General features: G+C 42.5%; 1 protein-coding gene across 2 annotated transcripts in view; it reads right to left on the bottom strand.

Annotated features, from left to right (window-relative positions):
• LOC123749013 (nephrin) overlaps positions 1-22,523 on the bottom strand; it is a 129,568-nt gene that overhangs the window by 7,685 nt on the left and 99,360 nt on the right. Inside the window, exons 1-8 of one of the 2 annotated variants that reach the window (XM_069330004.1) lie at positions 20,142-20,645; positions 19,613-19,807; positions 19,071-19,265; positions 16,195-16,346; positions 15,936-16,080; positions 10,995-11,125; positions 9,453-9,612; positions 880-1,384 (exon numbers count right to left, since the gene is read on the bottom strand). In XM_069330004.1, coding sequence (XP_069186105.1) covers positions 880-1,384; positions 9,453-9,612; positions 10,995-11,125; positions 15,936-16,080; positions 16,195-16,346; positions 19,071-19,236 — 1,259 coding nt within the window. In that variant the 5' untranslated portion in view covers positions 19,237-19,265; positions 19,613-19,807; positions 20,142-20,645. Of the gene's footprint in view, positions 1-879; positions 1,385-9,452; positions 9,613-10,994; positions 11,126-15,935; positions 16,081-16,194; positions 16,347-19,070; positions 19,266-19,612; positions 19,808-20,141; positions 20,646-22,523 lie in introns of those variants that run through there. The other variant, XM_069330003.1, reaches the window with a different exon arrangement.

Here is a 22,523-nt window from a genome sequence, read left to right as displayed (position 1 = left end):
TAGTGGTGATGGTGGTGGAGCAGTGTTGGGGAGAGTAGTGGTGGTAGTGGTGGAGCAGTGTTGGGGAGAGTAGTGGTGGTGGAGCAGTGTTGGGGAGAGTAGTGGTGGTGGTGGAGCAGTGTTGGGGAGAGTAGTGGTGGTGGAGCAGTGTTGGTGAGAGTAATGGTGATAGAGCAGTGTTGGGGAGAGTAGTGTTGGTGGAGCAGTGTTGATGACAGGGTTAATAGGATTGGTGAAATAGAGTACATACTGGTCTCTCTATCTAAGTTTAACAAATCCAACCTAAGTGTGACGAGTCCAACTTAATTTTTTCGACTCCAACTACGACTGACGACATCAACCTAAGCTAAGAGACACCTACTCAAGTTTGCCGTTTCGTTGCCAATTCGTAAATAGTATCTTTACTCTATATTAGTAGTCTGTTGCTCAATTGTATTTAACCTTGCAGTTCCCTAATTCCCTTACTGAGTACAAGTAGATATAAGCAGTTCTTTAAGTTGATTTTCGAGTGATATTAATTTAACATTAAGTTAGAAATTATTGTTTTTACCTTGACAGTAAAGTTACCCCCAAAAGCTAAAGATGTTGTTTTATAACAAGGCGAATTGTGTGTGTGTTTGAACACACACATATTAGTAAAACACAGAACAACGGAAAATTCGTCCTTTATTGTCACTATATTTAATTGGGATCCTTGAAAAGTAGTTTCAAATATAAGCAAGTAAGTAATTATCAAATGAAGGCGCCCAGCCAAGGGGGGGGGGGGACCAAGTAGCGTATATGTAAAGTTAATTAAGTACTTTGCATGTTACTTACATACAAGTTACGTTCATGCATGACTTAGGTACAAGCAAACTAGTTTCTTGCTGGTTCTCTGACCTGGTCATATTAGCGATGAGGTCTCCTTGCTGCCACACCTCCATCAGGAAGTGTTGGGGAAGTCCTCCGTCGAAGCCCTCCAAGCAGGTGATGGAGAGGGAGGCAGTGTAGGGGTGGTTGGGCGGCCTGCCTGGGGTGGCAGAGTGGGCGGTGGGCGGCTTGCCAGGGGTGGCAGAGCAGTTAGTGGGCGTGTCTGGGGGCCCGGCCGGCACCAGGTTCACCACGCAGGTTGTGAGTTGACTGCCGACGGCGTTGGCGGCGCTGCAGAGGAGTCTACCGTAGTCGTCGGGTGTGTGAGGTGTGAGGAGGACACTGGAGGTGAGTCCCTCACTCCTCACGTCCTCACGAGGCACCTCCTCCTCGCTGCCATCCGCCCGCTTCCTGATCCACGTCCAGGTGAGGTCGTGTGAGGGTTCAGCTTCTACTGTGCACTTGACCGCTGCCGTCGACCCCCTGGCGGCGCCCTGGGTCCTCTCCCGCTTGTCCCCGGCACACACCGGCGCGTCTGGCGACAACACAACTGTTATTGTTGGCCTTCAGTACTCACACTCGTAACACATCTCTCAATCATTACTAAAGTGTGTATTAATAAATGCTTGATATGCGAGGGATTCTTATATGAGCACTTCAGGTGAGGAGCAGGTATGTGGTGGCTACCCACACACACACACACACACACACACACACACACACACACACACACACACACACACACACACACACACACACATACTCACATAATGCAGGAATATGCAGCCCCAGCATGGAGTCCATATCTAGTCAAGGATAAGACTAAACTGGAAAAGGTTCAAAGGTTTGCCACCAGAGCTGAGAGGTATGAGCTACGAAGAGAGACTACGGGAATTAAACCTCACTTCGCTGGAAGACAGAAGAGTTAGGGGGACATGATCACCACATTCAAGATTCTGAAGGGAATTGATAGGGTAGATAAAGACAGTCTATTTAACACAAGGGGAACACGTACAAGGGGACACAGGTGGAAACTGAGTGCCCAAATGAGCCACAGAGATATTAGAAAGAACTTTTTTAGTGTCAGAGTGGTGGACAAATGGAATGCATTAGGAAGAGATGTGGTGGAGGCTGACTCCATACACAGTTTCAAGTGTAGATATGATAGAGCCCGATAGGCTCAGGATTCTGTACACCTGTTGATTGACGGTTGAGAGGCGGGACCAAAGAGCCAGAGCTCAACCCCCGCAAACACAACTTGGTGAGTACACACACACACACACACGACACTGGAAGACAGAAGAGTAAGGGGAGACATGATCACAACCTACAAAATCCTCAGAGGAATCGACCGGGTAAACAAGGATAAACTATTCAACACTGGTGGGACGCGAACAAGGGGACACAGGTGGAAACTGAGTACCCACATGAGCCACAGAGACGTTAGAAGGAACTTTTTCAGTGTCAGAGAAGTTAACGGATGGAATGCACTAGGCAGTGATGTGGTGGAGGCTGACTCCATACACAGTTTTAAATGTAGATATGATAGAGCCCAGTAGGCTCAGGAATCTGTACACCAGTTGATTGACAGTTGAGAGGCGGGACCAAGAGCAAAAGCTCAACCCCCGCAAGCACAAATAGGTGAGTACACACACACACACACATACACACACACACACACACACACACACACACACACACACACACACACACACACACACACACACACACACACACACACACACACACACACACACACAAGGTAGCCAAGCCAGGCAGTTTCATAAGGTAAGAATATAAACATTAATTCCAGCAGCTTATGCTGTCCAGTACCTCTTTCACTACAAAGACTGACAAATGGCCACAGTTCGAGCCAAGAAAGGACCTCTTAATAACATTCGCTTCTCAACTGAGTACGGTAATCGATGAGACCGTAATATTTAAAAGGAATTCGGTATTCCGTGAAGATGTTAATATCAGATGAGCCTTCCAAATGAGCGGGTTATTGGAAGGTTGTGTACCCTCCAGAGTGGTCGAGACCAAGAGACGAGGAGAGAGAGAGAGAGAGAGAGAGAGAGAGAGAGAGAGAGAGAGAGAGAGAGAGAGAGAGAGAGAGAGAGAGAGACAACACCTGAGTTAGAATGAGAGTGTAGGACACGAACCAGTGCCAGCAACAGGTCAAGACGTATTCACCAGTACCAGCACGCCAACAACACATTGACACACACACACACACACACACACACACACACACACACACACACACACACACACACACACACACACACGCACGCACGCACGCAAACAGATAAATCTGTCATATCAGAACCTAGAAAGATAAAACGCTTCAATAGTAATCCTACGTAGATACTGAAAAACAAAAAAAATGGAGATTACTGACGGGCTGAAACGCAGGCAGCAGTAATAATGGAGTCTGATCACAAGTCAACAAGCGAATTACGTAGTCAAGAGCAAGATTTGCAGTAGATCTTATAAACGCACAATCGCAACTCTGAAAATTTGGAAACCGATCCTGAGAATTGAACACCGCGTCTATCGTGGATAATGAGAGAGGCGATGATTGAGCTACCAGGCTTCCGCCGGCGTGAAGCACCAATAACAATTGTCCATGAACCAAAATTAATTCTGCTTTGATTATTAGTATGTTAATTTTTTGTGAGCCTGATTTTTTGTTTTCTTTTAACCTTGCTGGTATTGCGGGTATATACAGACTTGGTTGGTTGGTATATATATATATATATATATATATATATATATATATATATATATATATATATATATATATATATATATATATATATATATATATATATATGTGTGTATCTGTAACATTATCAGACTCGGCAAACTCCTCTCACCCCCCCTGTCTCCCCCTCCCCTTCCTAACTCCCCTCTCTTCCCCCTCTCTCCCTCTTCCCCACTCCTCTCTCTCCCCCCGCCCCCACCACCCACACAATTCTACACCTCGCTGTTGCTGTTTTATTGAAAACACTCGCGAATTCCACATTTGTGGGGTAAAAAAAAAAAAGGCGAAACGTAGTCCCAATATTTTAAAATGGGGGATAGACAGGTGACACTATTTTGCAGACCAGTGTCACTGTCAATGTCACTGTCATTGTCACTGTCACTCACTGTCGCTGAGATATATGTGTCGTTGTGCTCTTGATTGGGGGCACACTATATGGGAGTCACACCCACATATCAGCGTCAAGATTGTTCAAGCATTTCAGCAACTAATTGCGAAACCTTTACATCTCTCAACAAACATGGCGGCTTTGTTTGCGTTCATAAACAAAAAGTTAATTAGCTTAGAGCGCTATACACAGTAGTTTATAACAATAACAACATCGAATTGTGATGATTTGTGACGGATTGTATCACTTCGTGACGTTATGTGACTGATTGAGATGTTATGTGACTGATTGTGACGGATTGTAAAACTTCGTGACGGATTGTGACGTTATGTGACGGATTGTAATGCCTCGTGACAGATTGTGACTTTTTGTTACGGATTGTGACGTTTCGTGACGGATTCAGACATTTTGTGACGGAATGTGACGTTTCGCGGATCGTATGCTGTTTACAAAATGTAAACCTTGCGACAAAAATTGCTGGAAGATGTACAGGTTTCGCAAATGACTGATGATAAGTCCCGACCGTGATGAGGGAGTTTTTATTATTATTATTATTATTATTATTATTATTATTATTATTATTATTATTATTATTTTCTACCACAGACGTGGCCACACATTTACAATGCTAACCGGCATATATACATTTTCTTCTGTCCTCCATGGACAGGGCGAGAGATCTGTTAAACATATAGTCCAGGGATTTATTGAACAATCAATAAATCCCTGGACTATATGTTTAACAGATCTCAGGGATTTATTGATTGTTCAATAAATCCCTGGACTGTATTAGAGTGTAAGGTGAGTTTCCAGTTATTGGCAGGTAACGTTGTCAACCACATTAACACCGTCGTTAGTGTGGCTACACTGCAGGTCCTAATTACACCTGAATTGCAATTAACATACTCCCTCAGATATTTCTCTCCTGAGTCGAAGTTCGAACCCTGGACACCCTCAGATTGGCATCCTGATAGAAGAACCAGTCTGCCACGGTGCTCCTGCGTCTAAGGATTTGCCACTCCGTCAAAAATCCCACATTCTATCCTAACCACAAACTCTACCAACCTAAGCATTCCACCTAACCTATGGAGGTTAATGTATAGAAAACGGGGATGTTTGTGACCCGTAACATGTCCACAGTAGGTCGCATTTGTAACGTTTGTTACTATAACGTGTAGAGACCTGGGCACAGGTCCCAGGTCCCAGGTCCCAGGAGTGTGTCCCAGGTGCTCCTGGGACTCACTCGAATGACTCAGTGAGGCGTTCGAGCGAGTGAAGTCGCTCGAACGAGTGAAGTCGAAATTTGATGTCTTTTTTCCCCTCCTAACCAGAAGCGTTCGAGCCCAAGCAATCAAGCTAACTTATGGAACCCGATGTTCATTAGACCGTCGGTAATACGGTGCTATTTATCTCACCCCAGCAGAGGACTTTCGACGCTAAGGTCGATTACGTTAAATTAGCGGTGCATTTAGAGGGATTCTCATAAACGTCACTATTACAATGGTTTATTTTTACTTAGAACACCGTCATTTTGACGGTTTAGTCGATAGCGTAAAAAATGCGGTATATATAAGATGGAAGAGAATGTCCTTGAATAAAGCGCAACAGAAAATGGGGGCCTGGTTGTAAACCAGAGTGTGGATCGTGCTCTAGGGGAAGATCTTCATATGAGCTGTGGTAAAGGAGAGTTCTAGCCCTACTAGCATGGGTTAGAAGCCTTCTTCCCTCTCCACCTGTATAGAAGGTAGCAAACATGGAATAAAGAGAGGAGGAAGGAGAAGAGAGAGTAATGGAAGGACTGGAAAAGACTAAGGGGGTGAGAGGCGTCATTGTGAGGAGATGAGGATGCTTGGAGTGGATGCTGCACTCTGGCTGCTGGCGGAGGGACAAGTTGCAGATGAAAAAATACGTGTGAGAGAGAGAGAGAGAGAGAGAGAGAGAGAGAGAGAGAGAGAGAGAGAGAGAGAGAGAGAGAGAGAGAGAGAGAGAGAGAGCGAGAGGTAATATTGTCGAGTGATGCATTTACGATTTTTGCTTAAGGTGGTTCTATATTAGTGACCTGGGATGATGAAGTATATTTAACTACTACACTAACTACAACAACACCCACTAACTACACCAACTACAGCAACACCCACTAACTATACCAACAATATCCCCGTAGCAACTTCAGCGAAGCATGTTCATCCCTATGAGCAATAAATAACTTATATATAAATTTAGCCACGTTCTCGAAACCTGAAAGACATATATATATATATGTTAACAATAATCAATAACAATCACTACGTCAATGAAGCAAGAAGTGCTCAAAAGGCATCAATTCTTACAAGTCTTTTTCCCCCATCACAAAATAATAGAAGTTACACAAAGGAAGTTGATAAATGGCCGAAGTGACAGAAATGCTATAAAATATTGGTCCCCCTTTTTGGGGGGACAATAGTTTTGTAGTTCAAAGATCTACTTGTCACGTGTTTGGTCCAGCCTCGGTGCTTGTGTATGTGTGTGTGTGTGTATGTGTGTGTGTGTGTGTGTGTGTGTGTTTGAAGGCCAGAGACTCGTGGTAGGTCTGATACTGGATGGGAATGCGTGCAGAAATTGAGTTACAGGTCAGTGGGTGACGGGTATTGCCGATAGAGAACCCCCCCATCCATCCAGTATCAACAACTGGTACTGGTTATGACTGCAAAGCATCTCCACTTACGGGTTATTCATGCCCGTGCCACCTTTTCGGTGGTTTAATCTTTATCAGTCAATCGGTAACCAAAGGGGGGGGGTGTTGCCTGGTTCTCCTGGGGTAACCATTATATGTATGGGTTATTTATTGTTTGTTGCAGGTCTGTGCTCGATTCCCCGATGGGACAATTAAGTGGCCCGGGACCATTCCTTTATCCCGTTCCATCCTTACTCATACATCCTGTTCATGTATCCTTGCCACGTGCTATTCGTGGAAAGGATATGTGAACGGTGAGTAACGAAAAATTAATCATGGCTTAACGCTTTCAAATGATAATTTTCGTTCCACTTTGGTGTACATGAACTGGGAATCCGCTCTACTCTTATTCTGTTAGGGTGGCCTGGTCAGAGACCGGGCCTCGGGGACGTTGATCCTTGGGGCCAATGGAAGACTTAATAATACTTGCCGATTGGTCAGTACGCTATTGGTGGCCTTAATAACCCTCCTATGGTTGATAGCACCTTGAGACAAACTGGCATGAGACATACTTCGTATTAAGCAGATAGAAGTAGTGTAAAATGGGACAATAACCACATCCAGTACTTTCGGACCATTAAGTTATTCAACACAAGCGATGATTGGTCACTATTACTTCACTGTTGGCTGTTGTACACAAAGCAGAAATTGGAAGACAGGATGTTTCTTGGTTCCTCTCTTGGCTGTGGTTCACATCAGCGTGAGGGGTCGCATCAGGTTGGGGGGGAGGGGTCCAAAGCTCAGAGTAGCAGGCCCGGCCCTCGACCAGGCCTCCTTTTTGTTACACATCCCCTGGGAAGCAGCCTATATTGCAGCTGTCTAACTCCCAGGTACCTATTTACTGCTAGGCGAACAGGTGCATCAGGGGTTAAAGAAACTCTGCCCCTTTCTTTCCCCCTCCGCCGGGAATCGAACCCGGAACCTTAAGACAACGAAACCCGAGCGCTGTCCACTCAGCCGTCAGGCCCCTTAAAGACTTACTTATCTTGACGCAATGGAGTGAAGATGATGACGTTATCTGCAAGATTAATAGTGATTAATGAATGAAATCTTGAGAAGTAGAAACGTTTTGGCTCCATCAAGTGAGCGAATAATCTGTGGTGTGTGACCATCAGCTGGAACCCCCATTGGGGGGTGGGGGGGGGGGGGGGACTGGAGGAGGAATCTCATAGCACCCGGCTGGGACCGGGAGCTAGAGTGTACGGGTCTCCACGTGGGTACGGAGGATGGATATGAGACCATCCACCACCACACCCCCCCCCCTGCCATCCTCTTAAAATGAACGAACTTATAGTAATTGTTTGGTCGAAAGTTCCGGTGAATAGTGATGGTGAAAGATTTATACATTTGAGTTAAGGAAACATTGCACAGGAAGATATTGTACAGGAAGATGTTGCACAGGAAGATATTGCACAGGAAGATATTGCACAGGAAGACATTGCATAGGAAGATATTGCACAGGAAGATATTGCATAGGAAGATATTGCACAGGAAGATATTGCACAGGAAGATATTGCACAGGAAGATATTGCATAGGAAGATATTGCACAGGAAGATATTGCATAGGAAGATATTGCACAGGAAGATATTGCATAGGACGATATTGTACAGGAAGATGTTGCACAGGAAGATATTGCACAGGAAGATATTGCACAGGAAGACATTGCATAGGAAGATATTGCACAGGAAGATATTGCATAGGAAGATATTGCACAGGAAGATATTGCACAGGAAGATATTGCACAGGAAGATATTGCATAGGAAGATATTGCACAGGAAGATATTGCATAGGAAGATATTGCACAGGAAGATATTGCATAGGAAGATATTGCACAGGAAGCTATTGCATAGGAAGATATTGCACAGGAAGATATTGCACAGGAAGATATTGCACAGGAAGATATTGCACAGGAAGTTATTGCACAGGAAGATATTGCACAGGAAGATATTGCATAGGAAGATATTGCACAGGAAGTTATTGCACAGGAAGATATTGCACAGGAAGATATTGCACAGGAAGATATTGCACAGGAAGATATTGCACAGGAAGATATTGTACAGGAAGATATTGTACAGGAAGATATTGTACAGGAAGATATTGCACAGGAAGATATTGTACAGGAAGATATTGCACAGGAAGATATTGCACAGGAAGATATTGCACAGGAAGATATTGTACAGGAAGATATTGTACAGGAAGATATTGCACAGGAACGTATTGCACTGGAAGATATTTACATGATGCCCGTGAAAACATTTAATAATATATATGCACTCACAGGAATTCTAAATGAATTAGAATTATGAAATACTCACTCTTACTCACACACACACACACACACACACACACACACACACACACACACACACACACACACACACACACACACACACACACACACACACACACACACACACCGAGTGGTCTTGTAGCTGAATAGACAGCTCGCGGGACTCGTAATCCCGTGATCCGGGTTCGATTCTCGGACTAGGCAGAGACAAATGGGCAGTTTCTTTCATCGTCTTGTACCTGTTCACCTAGCAGTAAATAGGTACCTGGGAGTTAAACACCTTTTACGGGCTGCTTCCTGGGTGTGTGTGTGTGTTAGAGAGAAATATATATATATGTATGTAGGAGACATAATGGAGGAAAAATAAATTGGTTAGAAAGGCGGGGTCCAAGAGCTAATAGCTCGACTCTGCAGATATACAAATAGTAAAAAACACACACTTACGCCTGACGGTGAGGTGGACGGCGTTGCTGGTGGTTCGGGCCTCAGTGTTGGCGGCCGTGCAGGTGTAGGAGCCGGAGTGTCGTCGCTGGAGGTTCCTGATCACCAGGTCCAGGCCGTTCATCACCACTCCAGCACTCATGTTGTGCACCAGCTCCACCCCCTGCAACACCCCTTCACACCTTAGTCTCGCTCTCCCGTCTCACCTGCTGCTGCCCTACACTATATGAAGGGTTACATAGTGTGTGTCAAGAGCCAGCTGTGTGATACTAAGGTACCTGGACATTTATACAGCTGCCATAGACTATATGGGGGATTACATAGTGTGTGTCTATAACTGGCTCAGTGAAAATAATGTTCCTCATCTCGCATGATGATTGTCATACCGGAGCAGATGATCAACAACCAGCACTGGCAAGTGTTGAATGCATTATGAGAATATCGTCAAGAACAAGAAAATGAGAAAGAACAAGGATAAAGTAATTACCAAGCCCTAGGTACGTCATACCAACAGGTTTGAAGGCTCTGGGCATTTGGTAATGTAGTGATCATGCCGCAGTTCCTGCTCACAGAGTTTGCACCTAGAGTGCTCAGGATTGGGAGACCCGTCACCTGTTGCCACCTGCCACAGGTAACGGTAACCCAACCTGATCCTGGCAACCACTGTGTCGCACAGTCTGGTCGACGTTTTCAGCTCCTCATACACATAGGTTTCAAATCTGAACCAATCGTAATAATTTTACAATTTAGTGCATTCTGGATTTTGAGAATATGGGATTTTTCTCCTATCAAAACTGAATGCTTGGATCAATATGGTCTTAACAACAGAGATTGTGGTGTGCTTTAGTCTAGTGGATATCCATCCTTGTTTCATGTTGATTTGACTGTTGTAAAGCCTGTGTTCTGAAACAGACTGCATTGCAAATGTTCTGTTCATGCTTTTAAAGTATAGCTAACAACAACTTCTGCAACGCCAGCAACATTTTCTTATGCTCCGACATGCTAGCAACTCATATATATATATATATATATATATATATATATATATATATATATATATATATATATATATATATATATATATATATATATATATATATATATATATATATTGCAATGCAATCATAACGCCACCTCAACACAAGCAGTAATGCAATGGACTGAGTGATATGTGTTGCAACAGCTTATGAGGTTAATAATCTACGTCATGGCTGAGAAGCAACGGTCATATTGCACCACACAGGTGTAGAAGGTAAGTGCTCTGTTTACTCTGCTTCGGGCAGACACACATCATTACTTTGCAAATACATATTTTGGCAATTTATTGCAAAGTTCTGAAAGTGTTCAATTTTCTTGTGTGACGGTGGAGTGTGAGGTGTGACGGTGAAGTGTGAGGTGTGTCGGTGGAGTGTGAGGTGTGACGGTGAAGTGTGAGGTGTGACGGTGAGGTGTGACGGTGGAGTGTGAGGTGTGACGGTGCAGTGTGAGGTGTGGCGGAAGAGCATCAGGTGTGACCTGACAGAGAACCTCGGGGGGGAAACTCACGTTGTGGTGCCAGTCGACGCCGTGGAAGGTCGGGTTGGCCTCGATGCTGCACTCGAAGTATACGTCGTCGCCCTCCTTGATGAGCTCTGGGTTCATGTTCCTCCCCAGCCCGAGGCCCACCACCGGCGCATCTGCAACACACACACACACACACCACTGGTTATTGCAGCTTCTGCAAGATACCGGCAGTAGCAATGCAGAATACTCAATCAATTGTCCCCAGTGCCTCAGAGACACTTCGTGCCTGGGGTAAAAGTGCTGCAAGTTTTTTGAAGGAACTGGGGTCCAAGCTAATTGAAGCAACTAGAGACCCTAGAGCTGCCAGTTTTCTCTTTCAGCGCCTTAGTGTGGCGATCCAGAGAGGAAATGCTCACTGCATCCATGGTTCCTGCCCGCCATCTGAGGAGCTGGAGGAGCTGTACAACTTGTGACAAGTAGTCTGTTACCTTGCATGTAACCAATGTTGTAACTTTTAAATAAAATTTTAAATAAAGTTAGATATATATACACACACACACTCTAAAAGAATAGGGGTGGTAGGGGATGAAAATATCAAAGTGTTCAGTGAGGATCCACAAGGTCTTCTCTGAGTACTCGTTATTTTCTTCTCCGAGGCTATGGGTCCCTACACTTGCACCAGAGGTGGTATCCCTTTTAGGTTAAAATATATATATATATATATATATATATATATATATATATATATATATATATATATATATTTTTTTTTTTTTTTTGCTTTTCATGTGCGGAAATTGTTGTAGATGACTTCTGGCTTTTGTTAGGAGGCTTAAAGCGTTCCTTTCTTATAGTTTATGGTAAGCCTTACCCAACAAGTTTCTCTCTCTCACAAGTTAACTCTCACTCTCTCTCTCTCTCTCTCTCTCTCTCTCTCTCTCTCTCTCTCTCTCTCTCTCTCTCTCTCTCTCTCTCTCTCTCTCTCTCTCTCTCTCTCTCTCTCTCTCTCTCTCTCTCTCTCTTTCTTCCCCCCCAAAAACACGCAGATAACGGCATCAGCAGAGTCCACTCAAATCAAGTTAATTAAATACTTGGAAAAAAGTAATTCTGCGCAAAATGGCGTGCATATTATTCAGAACCATTGCTTTGATGTTGTCAAGAGCTGAAATACATTTTAATTTTCTTCAAGTCCGTTGCATTAGTAAGTGCCAGAGTTTTCCTGGGACCGTCAGTGAAGATGGATTAGTCGCCCAGGCTGGAGATGTATTGAATTCATTTTGATTTTGGGAGGAAATTTGAGAGAACGAGAACGTATGTGTGTGTGTGAGTGATTGTGTGATTGTGTGTGTGTGTGTGTGTGTGTGTGTGTGTGTGTGTGTGTGTGTGTGTGTGTGTGTGTGTGTGTGTGTGTGTGTGTGTGTGTGTGTGTGTGTGTGCGTGTTTTGCCTTTGAGGCACAGAAGTGAATGAGGGAGCTTCTAGAAGGCTTGTAATTAGATCTACATAACAAGACCAAAATATGACCTTTTGACACCACTAGGAAGTCTCACCCTTGAGAGTAGCTGCTGTCACACACACACACACACACACACACACACACACACACACACACACACACACACACACACACACACACACACACACACACACACACACACACACACACACACGCACACACACGGGGGCCTCGTAGCCTGGTGGATAGCGCGCAGGACTCGTAATTCTGTGGCGCGGGTTCGATTCCCGCACGAGGCAGAAACAAATGGGCAAAGTTTCTTTCACCCTAAGTGCCCCTGTTACCTAGCAGTAAATAGGTACCTGGGAGTTAGTCAGCTGTCACGGGCTGCTTCCTGGGGTGTGTGTGTGTGTGTGTGGTGTGGGGAAAAAAAAAAAAAAAAAGTAGTTAGTAAATCAGTTGATTGACAGTTGAGAGGCGGGCCGAAAGAGCAAAGCTCAACCCCCGCAAAAACACAACTAGTAAACACACACACACACACACACACACACACACACACACACACACACACACACACACACACGCACACACACACACACACACACACACACACACACACACACACACACACACACACACATACACACACACACACACACACACACACATGTGTGTGTGTAGGGGGGACATGATCACCACATTCAAGATTCTGAAGGGAATTGATAGGGTAGATAAAGACAGTCTATTTAACACAAGGGGAACACGCACAAGGGGACACAGGTGGAAACTGAGTGCCCAAATGAGCCACAGAGATATTAGAAAGAACTTTTTTAGTGTCAGAGTGGTTGACAAATGGAATGCATTAGGAAGTGATGTGGCGGAGGCTGACTCCATACACAGTTTCAAATATAGATATGATAGAGCCCAGTAGGCTCAGGAATCTGTTCACTAGTTGATTGACAGTTGAGAGGCGGGACCAAAGAGCCAGAGCTCAACCTCCGCGAACATAACTAGGTGAGTACAATATCACAACAATTCCCCTTGATTATTTCGTGTTACCGAGACGTAGTGTAAATAATCTAAGTCTTATTAATCTACATAGAAGGTATATTTTTTGCTCCTGTTTATTATTTTTAGAGTTTATATTACATTACCTGTATATAAGGGAAATGCAAGGGGCTCGAACCATAGCTTTCTCATTGTTTCGAGTTCCTTAAATTACACCTATATGCGATTCTATAAGTTAATTATGTAATTCATTATTTTCTGCTCTGTAATTAGCCAATTTTGCATTGACTGTCTATGTAAAAATGAAAGCATTTGATTTAGGTTAATTAAAATATAAATTGAAAAAATTTACATTTTTTTGTTCTGGTAATAAAAAATGACCAGTAATAATGATAATAATTATAAAATCATTACTGATCTTATTAATTCATATATTATCATTGTAGTTATTATTCTGATGCTCTATTAAAAAAATGAAATCTAAAGCTTGATATTACAGACACCAGAAGCGTTATTTTTATACTAAAAACTGTTTGGTATAAAGAGGAATTTCTCTCCCCTATAGTTATATACCATATATTGGTAGACAGTAATGATCATATAAATTATTATTCAGATACATACGCTTAGTTCGAAATAAATGTATATAGCAATTCTGGCTGGGCTGAAAAACAAAAGTATAAATAACTGAAATTTGAAGATATAAACTGAATTATACATTGCTTATATATGGTGACACAATTATTAGGGAAAACAATCCTTAAATTTGGACCGGTGAAACTAGCATCAATTAAATCAACCTCGAGGTGAACAAATCCACAAGGGCCGTGACGAGGTTTCGAACCTGCGTCCGGGAGCATCGCAGACACTGCCTTAATCGACTGAGCTACGACAGGGTTAAAAGAGTTGAAACCGAAGTTCTACTGAACTTACTGGATCCCGTAGCCTCTCCGAGGCACAAATCAGGGTTTTACACAACTCCCCCCTGCACTCCCTGACGCAGGTTCGAATCCTCGTCACGGCCCTTGTGGATTTGCTCATTTGATGCATCACGTTAGTGTGATCTCTGTGTGTAATGTCAACCTTGAGGTTAAGGTAATTTACTCAGCCAATGAACTACAAGAAATATGAGAACCATAACACATATTTATCCGAATGAATAGGAACTGAAATCGACTTCTACATCATCTATTTTGTTTAACTACTATAGGAGTAAATGTTGTATATAGATTAGGCGATCACGTAGGACTAATTATTGAACAGGTGTTGTTAATTATGAAGGAGTAAATATTTACGCAGGTGTTTAAGCAGCCTGTCCACTCAACTTGCCACAACGATCAGAAAGTTATGTACCAAATTACTCGAACCTAACCTAACCTAACATAACCTAACATAACATAACCTAACCTAACCTAACCAAGCAGCCCACGCATAGAATACGCGGTTGTTTGTGAGTCGCAATGATATGCAGTACATCATATTTTGTCCGTAGGAGGATTCTGACGGCAAAATGCGAGGTATTGTTAAATAAGACAGATTGGTTGACGGCCTGCTTACACTGGCTGGTTCTCTTGCGCATTTGGAAAGGATTTTATTATTATTATTATTTTCTACCACAGACGTGGCCACACATTTACAAGGCTAACCACCATATATACATTTTCTTCTGTCCTCCATGGACAGGGTTAGAGAAGTGTTAAACATATAGTTCAATGATTTATTGAACAATCAGCCACAGAAGGTGATTCGGTGCTTTTAAAATGCTAAGCTAACCTACATACGTAAATACATAGATACACAGATTTACGTCTGCCCTACATAAAGTGTTCGATGTGTCTTTTACATAGTGTCATTAATGTGCGTTTACAAAGGTGAAATGTAATTCTGATTGGAAAGGATTAACAGGCTGATCAACGAGAAAATTAATAATTTATAATTATCCATCAATAAAAACAAGAAATGAATGATATATGAGATTTCTATAAACAGAGAGACAGGTGAATAATCTAAACATTGAAGATTAATTTCACATTTTTTCTGAACATAAACATCTTGACTACCACGTCCAGAAAAAAAAAACATTTAACACTGACACAAAATGTTGACTATAGACTCAAGTTGTATACCCGATTTAGTTATACTTTTAGTTCATTTAAAGTAACTTCTGAGAATGTTGGATACAGTAGCATAATGTTTGTGCCTAACATTGTAAACTATCATATTGAAAAGCCTGATTTAATGTTGCATCATTTTGTGCAAAAATAAAAAAAACGTGAACATTCAAAGGGAGTAACAAAAGGAAAATCAAAACCCAACATAACTTAGGGCTAACCTAACCTAGAGCTAACCTAACCTAACCTAACCTAACCTAACCTAACCTAACCTAACCTAGAGCTAACCTAACCTAACCTAGAGCTAACCTAACCTAACCTAACCTAACCTAACCTAGGGCAAATCTATCCTAGCAGACAGATCGCGTAGAAGACATGTCGTCGCGCGCGTATATCTGCGTATACTCACAGAAGACGACGAGGGTGACGGTGTCTGTGAGAGGGGCGTGGTGGAGGACAGGATTGGCTCCCGTACAAGACAGGACCGCCCCGTCGTGCTCCCGTCTCACCACGATCGTCAGCGTCGCCGTCGTCACGTTGCCCCCGTCCTCGATCTGTCCAAATAAAAGAGACGGAAAGGGTTTGTTTTCTGGGGTTATAGGTTGAAGTTGTCGTAGCTCAGTGTATCACAATGTTATTTCTGTGTGAGCGTGTGTGTATGTACTCACAGCGTGGGTGACGTGGGGAAGGCGGGCGTGGGCGCGCCACCAGGTGAGGTGGGCGGGTGGGTGGGAACCTGCCGCCCTACACACCAGGCGGAGGGTGGTACCCGCCCTCACGCCCGCACCGCCGCCCACTACCCGCACCTCCACCGGCGACACTGTCAACAAACAGTTGATATTAGTTACTGAGAGAGAGAGAGAGAGAGAGAGAGAGAGAGAGAGAGAGAGAGAGAGAGAGAGAGAGAGAGAGAGAGAGAGAGAGAGAGAGAAAGAGAGAGAGAAAGAGAGAGAGAGAGAGAGAGAGAGAGAGAGAGAGAGAGAGAGAGAGAGAGAGAGAGAGAGAGAGAGAAAGAGAGAGAGAGAGAGAGAGAGAGAGAAAGTAGAGAGACAGAGAGAGACAGACAGACAGACAGACAGATAGACAGACAGATAGACAGACAGACAGACAGACAGAGACATATAATAATAATAATAATAATAATAATAATAATAATAATAATAATAATAAAATAGCAATAATTATCATTTTTATTATAACAATAATTTAACAAGTAATGAACAGAATGATTATAATGATAATAAACCCATGTCTTGAAAGACAATTATCCGTATAGATAAGTATAGAGATAATGATCTGTGGAGATAATCTAGCAAACGAATGATTAATAGATGTTGCTTCCATACTTCGAAGTAAACTGTATAAATGACGTGTGTGTATATACACAACAAATACATCCTTTGTATAATTAGAGTTACACAGCACCGCCCCTGAAGGCTATATATATAGTTATATATATATATAACTATATGTAGAGTTAGCTCTGCAAACTACAATTCCCGAACAATTAGCATTCAACTCTGTGTGTATTTACCTTGTCACACTAAAGCCATGTTTAGTTAGCTCTCGAACGCCTTTAATATACGCCAGTTGATGCGTTTAACCATTAAAATATTATATTAATTAATAATCACCAGATTTTTCAGGTGAAAAATCCTGTTTGTTGTATACAAACTAATTATTTAACACCGTTTAAAAGCTAACCTCTAGAGAGCTAGATTAAAAGAGCAACTGTAAACACAATCCTAAGATATTCAGTGATCTAACGAAGAAAAATAACCACTGAGGGTCAGAGTAATCTCTCAAAAATATATATTTTCATAAAACCAGATCGTTTGCTCTACTAATTAGCGAAAACATGATTTCATAGTCAGCAAACATAAACATTAATCCTTTAACTCAGATGATGCGATTACATTTTTGTACCTTGGATTATTACTCATAAATAATATAATACATATATTTATATATAATATACTATAATATATATGTATATATGTATATATATATATATATATATATATATATATATATATATATATATATATATATATATATATATATATATATATAACTAATGATCTGTATATATGCATATAGTCCTGGGGACCATTCAGGCTTGTTCGCATATATATGTCGTACCTAGTAGCCAGAACTCACTTCTCAGCCTACTATGCAAGGCCCGATTTGCCTAATAAGCCTAGTTTTCATGAATTAATGTTTTTTCGACTACCTAACCTAACCTAACCTAACGTTTTCGGCTACCTAACCTAACCTAACCTATAAAGATAGGTTAGGTTAGGTTAGGTAGGGTTGGTTAGGTTCGGTCATATATCTACGTTAATTTTAACTCCAATAAAAAAAATTGACCTCATACATAATGAAATGGGTAGCTTTATCATTTCATAAGAAAAAAATAGAGAAAATATATTAATTCAGTAAAACTTGGCTTATTAGGCAAATCGGGCCTTGCATAGTAGGCTGAGAAGTGAGTTCTGGCTACTAGGTACGACATATATATATATATATATATATATATATTGGTTTTGCTTGGGACAGGGACAGGGAGCCTGGGAGTATATATGCCTTAGGCTTGTATCGAGATTCTCCCAAAGTGGAACTTTGTGGTAATGCATGCCCAACTACCTGATACCCATTTCCTGCAAAGTGAATAGCAGCATTAGGTGAAAGGAAACGTGTCCAATCATTTCCGTCCCGCCTGGGATTCGTACACTGGTGAAGTAGTATTGGTACCGTGTACGCCAGGGAGAGAATGAGCCCCTGGAAATGCAGGTTCGAACCCCGTATGGGTCATTAAGTTCTTATAGTGATGTATGGCTTGGGGGACCATATTCAAGCTTTCTTTCGGAGCCTCGAACCGCCGACCTCATAGACAGTATAGCCAGCCGCTCTACCAACTGAGCCACCTGTCTATAGCAACTATGTGATCGGTCGTTCGAGTCTCCGAGTGTCCAGGAGAGTAAAATATTATCCCCGATATGTAGGTTAGCAAATGTTGACCAGACCACACACTAGAAGGTGAAGGGACGACGACGTTTCGGTCCGTCCTGGACCATTCTCAAGTCGATTGTGCTTTAGCCTTTCAGCCTTTAGCCTTTAGTGCTTTCAAGTACTTTAGCCACGTTATTGTGACTCATCGCCTGCATACAGGTTAGCAAATACTATAGTGCAGTTCCTGTAGGAAACGACATTTTCTTCAGTTTATCTATAGATACATTTTCGTTGAAAATATCAAGAAAAAACTCCTCCAGCAAAATAATCACTCATCGCAGAATTAAAATTCTATGATGAGTGATTATCAGATTAAAGATTAAACCAGATTAAAGACACATATTAGCTTCCATCAGTGGGTCCACTGGAGAGATTGATAGTTGAGAGGCTAGACTAAGGAGCCGAAGCTCAACCTCCTCAACCACGAGAAGGTGAATACAATTAGACGAGTACACGCACTCACACTCATGAATTTAATTCATGTACGATAATCTCCTCTACACGGGTTACGGGAAGCGGTGTTCTCACTCACGCGTGATATTGAGGGTGACGGAGGCGGTACGGGGCTGGATCACGATGGTGTCTTGGACGAGGTGGGTTGAAGGGGTGTGGGCGTGGGTTGAAGACGTGTGGGCGTGGGTGGGCGTGTGGGCGTGGCAGGTCAACGTCACCCCCAAGAGGTCCCGCGTTGCCCGCATAGACAGCACCACCTCGGCCGTGTAAGTTCCTGAACGACGAGGAGAAGAAATTGTCGTTTCATTTAATCAGTTTCCCCAATCACCCATTTTTATATCCATCTTATCATCTCAATAACATAAATGGAAATATATAACGACATATACGCACATACATACATATATATATAATCATTTGCTTGCAGTTAGCTATGACGACGGCTGCGCAACAATACTTTGTGAAACCTATCACAGAAAATTGAATATTGGGAGGGCGGACTGTGGTATTTTGTGAGACCGTCCGCGGCTTGGGCGGACCGCTTCGCCTCTTGCAGACTTTTCTCTCCTGCTCAAGACTCTCATTAGAACACGACCACAAGCGTCGAAACCAGGCACTCACCGGTAACTGGGTCCAAGTAGGAGTTGGCACTCAGCAGTGGCAGCCGACGGCCTTTGTGGTACCAGGTGAGGACAGGCGAGGGCCGTCCACCGACACTGCGACAGGTGAGTTCCGTCTTCTCGTCCTCTGAGAGCGGCCCCACAGCGCCTACCACAGGATGCCCGCGCCACAGCACTGTGGGAGGCCCTGGCGGGACTGTATGGCATGGGAAGGGGAAGAAAATATAGCAATTATATGTGGTAAGTTTTTGTCTTTCGTGCTGATTTTATCTCTCTCTCTCTCTCTCTCTCTCTCTCTCTCTCTCTCTCTCTCTCTCTCTCTCTCTCTCTCTCTCTCTCTCTCTCTCTCTCTCTCTCTCTCTCTCTCTCTCTCTCTCTCTCTCTCTCTCTCTCTCTCTCTCCATACATAGCTGTACATTTAAAATATAATTAACTGAATATACCAAATCCAAGTATATTCCCCCTCAAAATAATTGTATAAAACAGATTTATGATTAATTATTGCACCCTTAATAGCGTCACATAATTACCCCTCAAGATTCGGGTGCTGGCAAACCCTAAGCAGTCATCGATAACTCCCAAACTCCACTGAGGAGTTCATGTCAAGCTTCCATGTGTGTATATTACAGAATAAAATGTTTCATCTATTCTGTAACGCGGTAGTCAATATGTTCGTTCATGTGTGGCGTTCCTGTACTCCCTTGAGCTGAGACATTGCGTAATCCCTGAGATGTAATTTGCCAGCATGATACCTGGTTGATGGGGTTCTGGGAGTTCTTGTACTCCCCAAGCCCGGTCCGAGGCCAGGCTTGACTTGTGAGAGTTTGGTCCACCAGGCTGTTGCTTGGAGCGGCCCGCAGGCCCACATACCCACCACAGCCCGGTTGATCCGGCACTCCTTGGAGGAAACAATCTAGTTTCCTCTTGAAGATGTCCACGGTTGTTCCGGCAATATTTCTTATGCTCGCTGGGAGGATGTTGAGCAATCGCGGACCTCTGATGTTTATACAGTGTTCTCTGATTGTGCCTATGGCACCCCTGCTCTTCACTGGTTCTATTCTGCATTTTCTTCCATACCTGCCCTTGTAATAGGTGTTTATTGATTGATTTGTAATAGTTTAATTTAATTTGATTTGTAACAGATGTTAAATTGCTTTGTAATATCCATAAATGAATCCTCTTTGCTAATTTTTTTCAAATTACTTGGAAATGATGCATATTAGTGCGACGCAATTCCCAACCATATTAATCATGTGCAAAGAGCATGAAATTATATAAGATGGGTGGTAGGTGAAGCAAATAGTCATTCGTTCATAGATAACTGATGACAATAATAGACACATTCTCTTCTATTATTAAGAACAGAAGTGAGCTTTTTACTTCACAAGTGCGAAAGCAGTATGTGTGTCACTTTGGCTTACCGAACGAGAGATTAGCGAGAGCTCCAGAGGTAAATTATGTAAATGTGAAGTAAACAGCGAGGAATATTTATATGCAGATAGTAAAACAAGAGTTACAGGCACTAAAGGTCTGCAATAAAGTAAGTGATTTTTAGCACCTGTAAGGGATAATCAGCTATATTTTATGCAAGCGAAATTGGCAGAGAGAGAGAGAGAGAGAGAGAGAGAGAGAGAGAGAGAGAGAGAGAGAGAGAGAGAGAGAGAGAGAGAGAGAGAGAGAGAGAGAGAGAGAGAGAGAGCGAGAGAGAGAGAGAGAGAGAGAGAGAGAGAGAGAGAGAGAGAGAGAGAGAGAGAGAGAGAGAGAGAGAGAGAGAGAGAGAGAGAGAGAGAGAGAGAGAGAGAGAGAGAGAGAGAGAGAGAGATCTTAACCCACGCATCTTATAGCAGGAACATAAGCCTACAAGGTCATCTCAGTTCTGTGCAAGAAGCACACACACACACACACACACACACACACACACACACACACACACACACACACACACACACACACACACACACACACACACACACACACACACACACACACACGCACACACACACACACATACACACACACACACACACACACACACACACACACACACACACACACACACACACACACACACACACACACACACACACACACACACACACACACACACAAGCGTCGTAAACAAGCCTGGGGGTCTAAGACCTGCCTCCACTCTCGCCACAAACACACGCAAACCGGTTATCTTCAACGGGACATATACAATGACGGCGAATGTGAAAATTGCCTTAATTAACCGACTTTATCTAATACAAATCCTCTCAAAAAAACTGCACCTTGCATATGTGACACCAATTTTTGGAGAATGAAGAGCTTACTTTTAGCTCAGAATATTTATAATGAGAGATGTTCCCACCAGACTGAGAGACATGGGTGGGTGTAGGGGAGGGCGGCAGAGATGGGTGTAGGTGGGTATGGGTTAGGGGTAAGGCACGAATGGGTAAAGAAGTGAGTGTAAGTGCAGGGTAGAAAGGGTGGGAGTAGATGAGGGTAGATGACCCACTGAGTATAGTGGGTCACACTGATGCTGGAGGTAAAGAGAGAAAACGGTAAAGACAAAACAAATTAGCTAATAATATATAATTTAATATTGTATAGCATAATAATAATATAATATAATTTATTAATAATAAAATATTATATATTATTAATAAAAAATAATATATTAATAATAAAATATAATATATTAATAATATATTATAATATTTTAATAAAATAATATAAATAAGTATAATTGCTATACTACTTAAAGGAAGAATAATCGAAGATAATATAACGGTATTAGCAATAATAAAGTCTGAAAGCCTGAAACAGTTATATGAAACTACTCACACCATAACGCTACTAATTCACCAAAATAACAATAAAAGATTAACTCACAGAAACATCTATAAAAGGTGATTAACTCACAGAAACAG

The sequence above is a fragment of the Procambarus clarkii genome, chromosome 23 (genome assembly GCF_040958095.1).
Source record: "Procambarus clarkii isolate CNS0578487 chromosome 23, FALCON_Pclarkii_2.0, whole genome shotgun sequence".
Classification (NCBI taxonomy): domain Eukaryota; kingdom Metazoa; phylum Arthropoda; class Malacostraca; order Decapoda; family Cambaridae; genus Procambarus; species Procambarus clarkii.
This window is presented reverse-complemented; position numbering and strand designations above follow the sequence as displayed.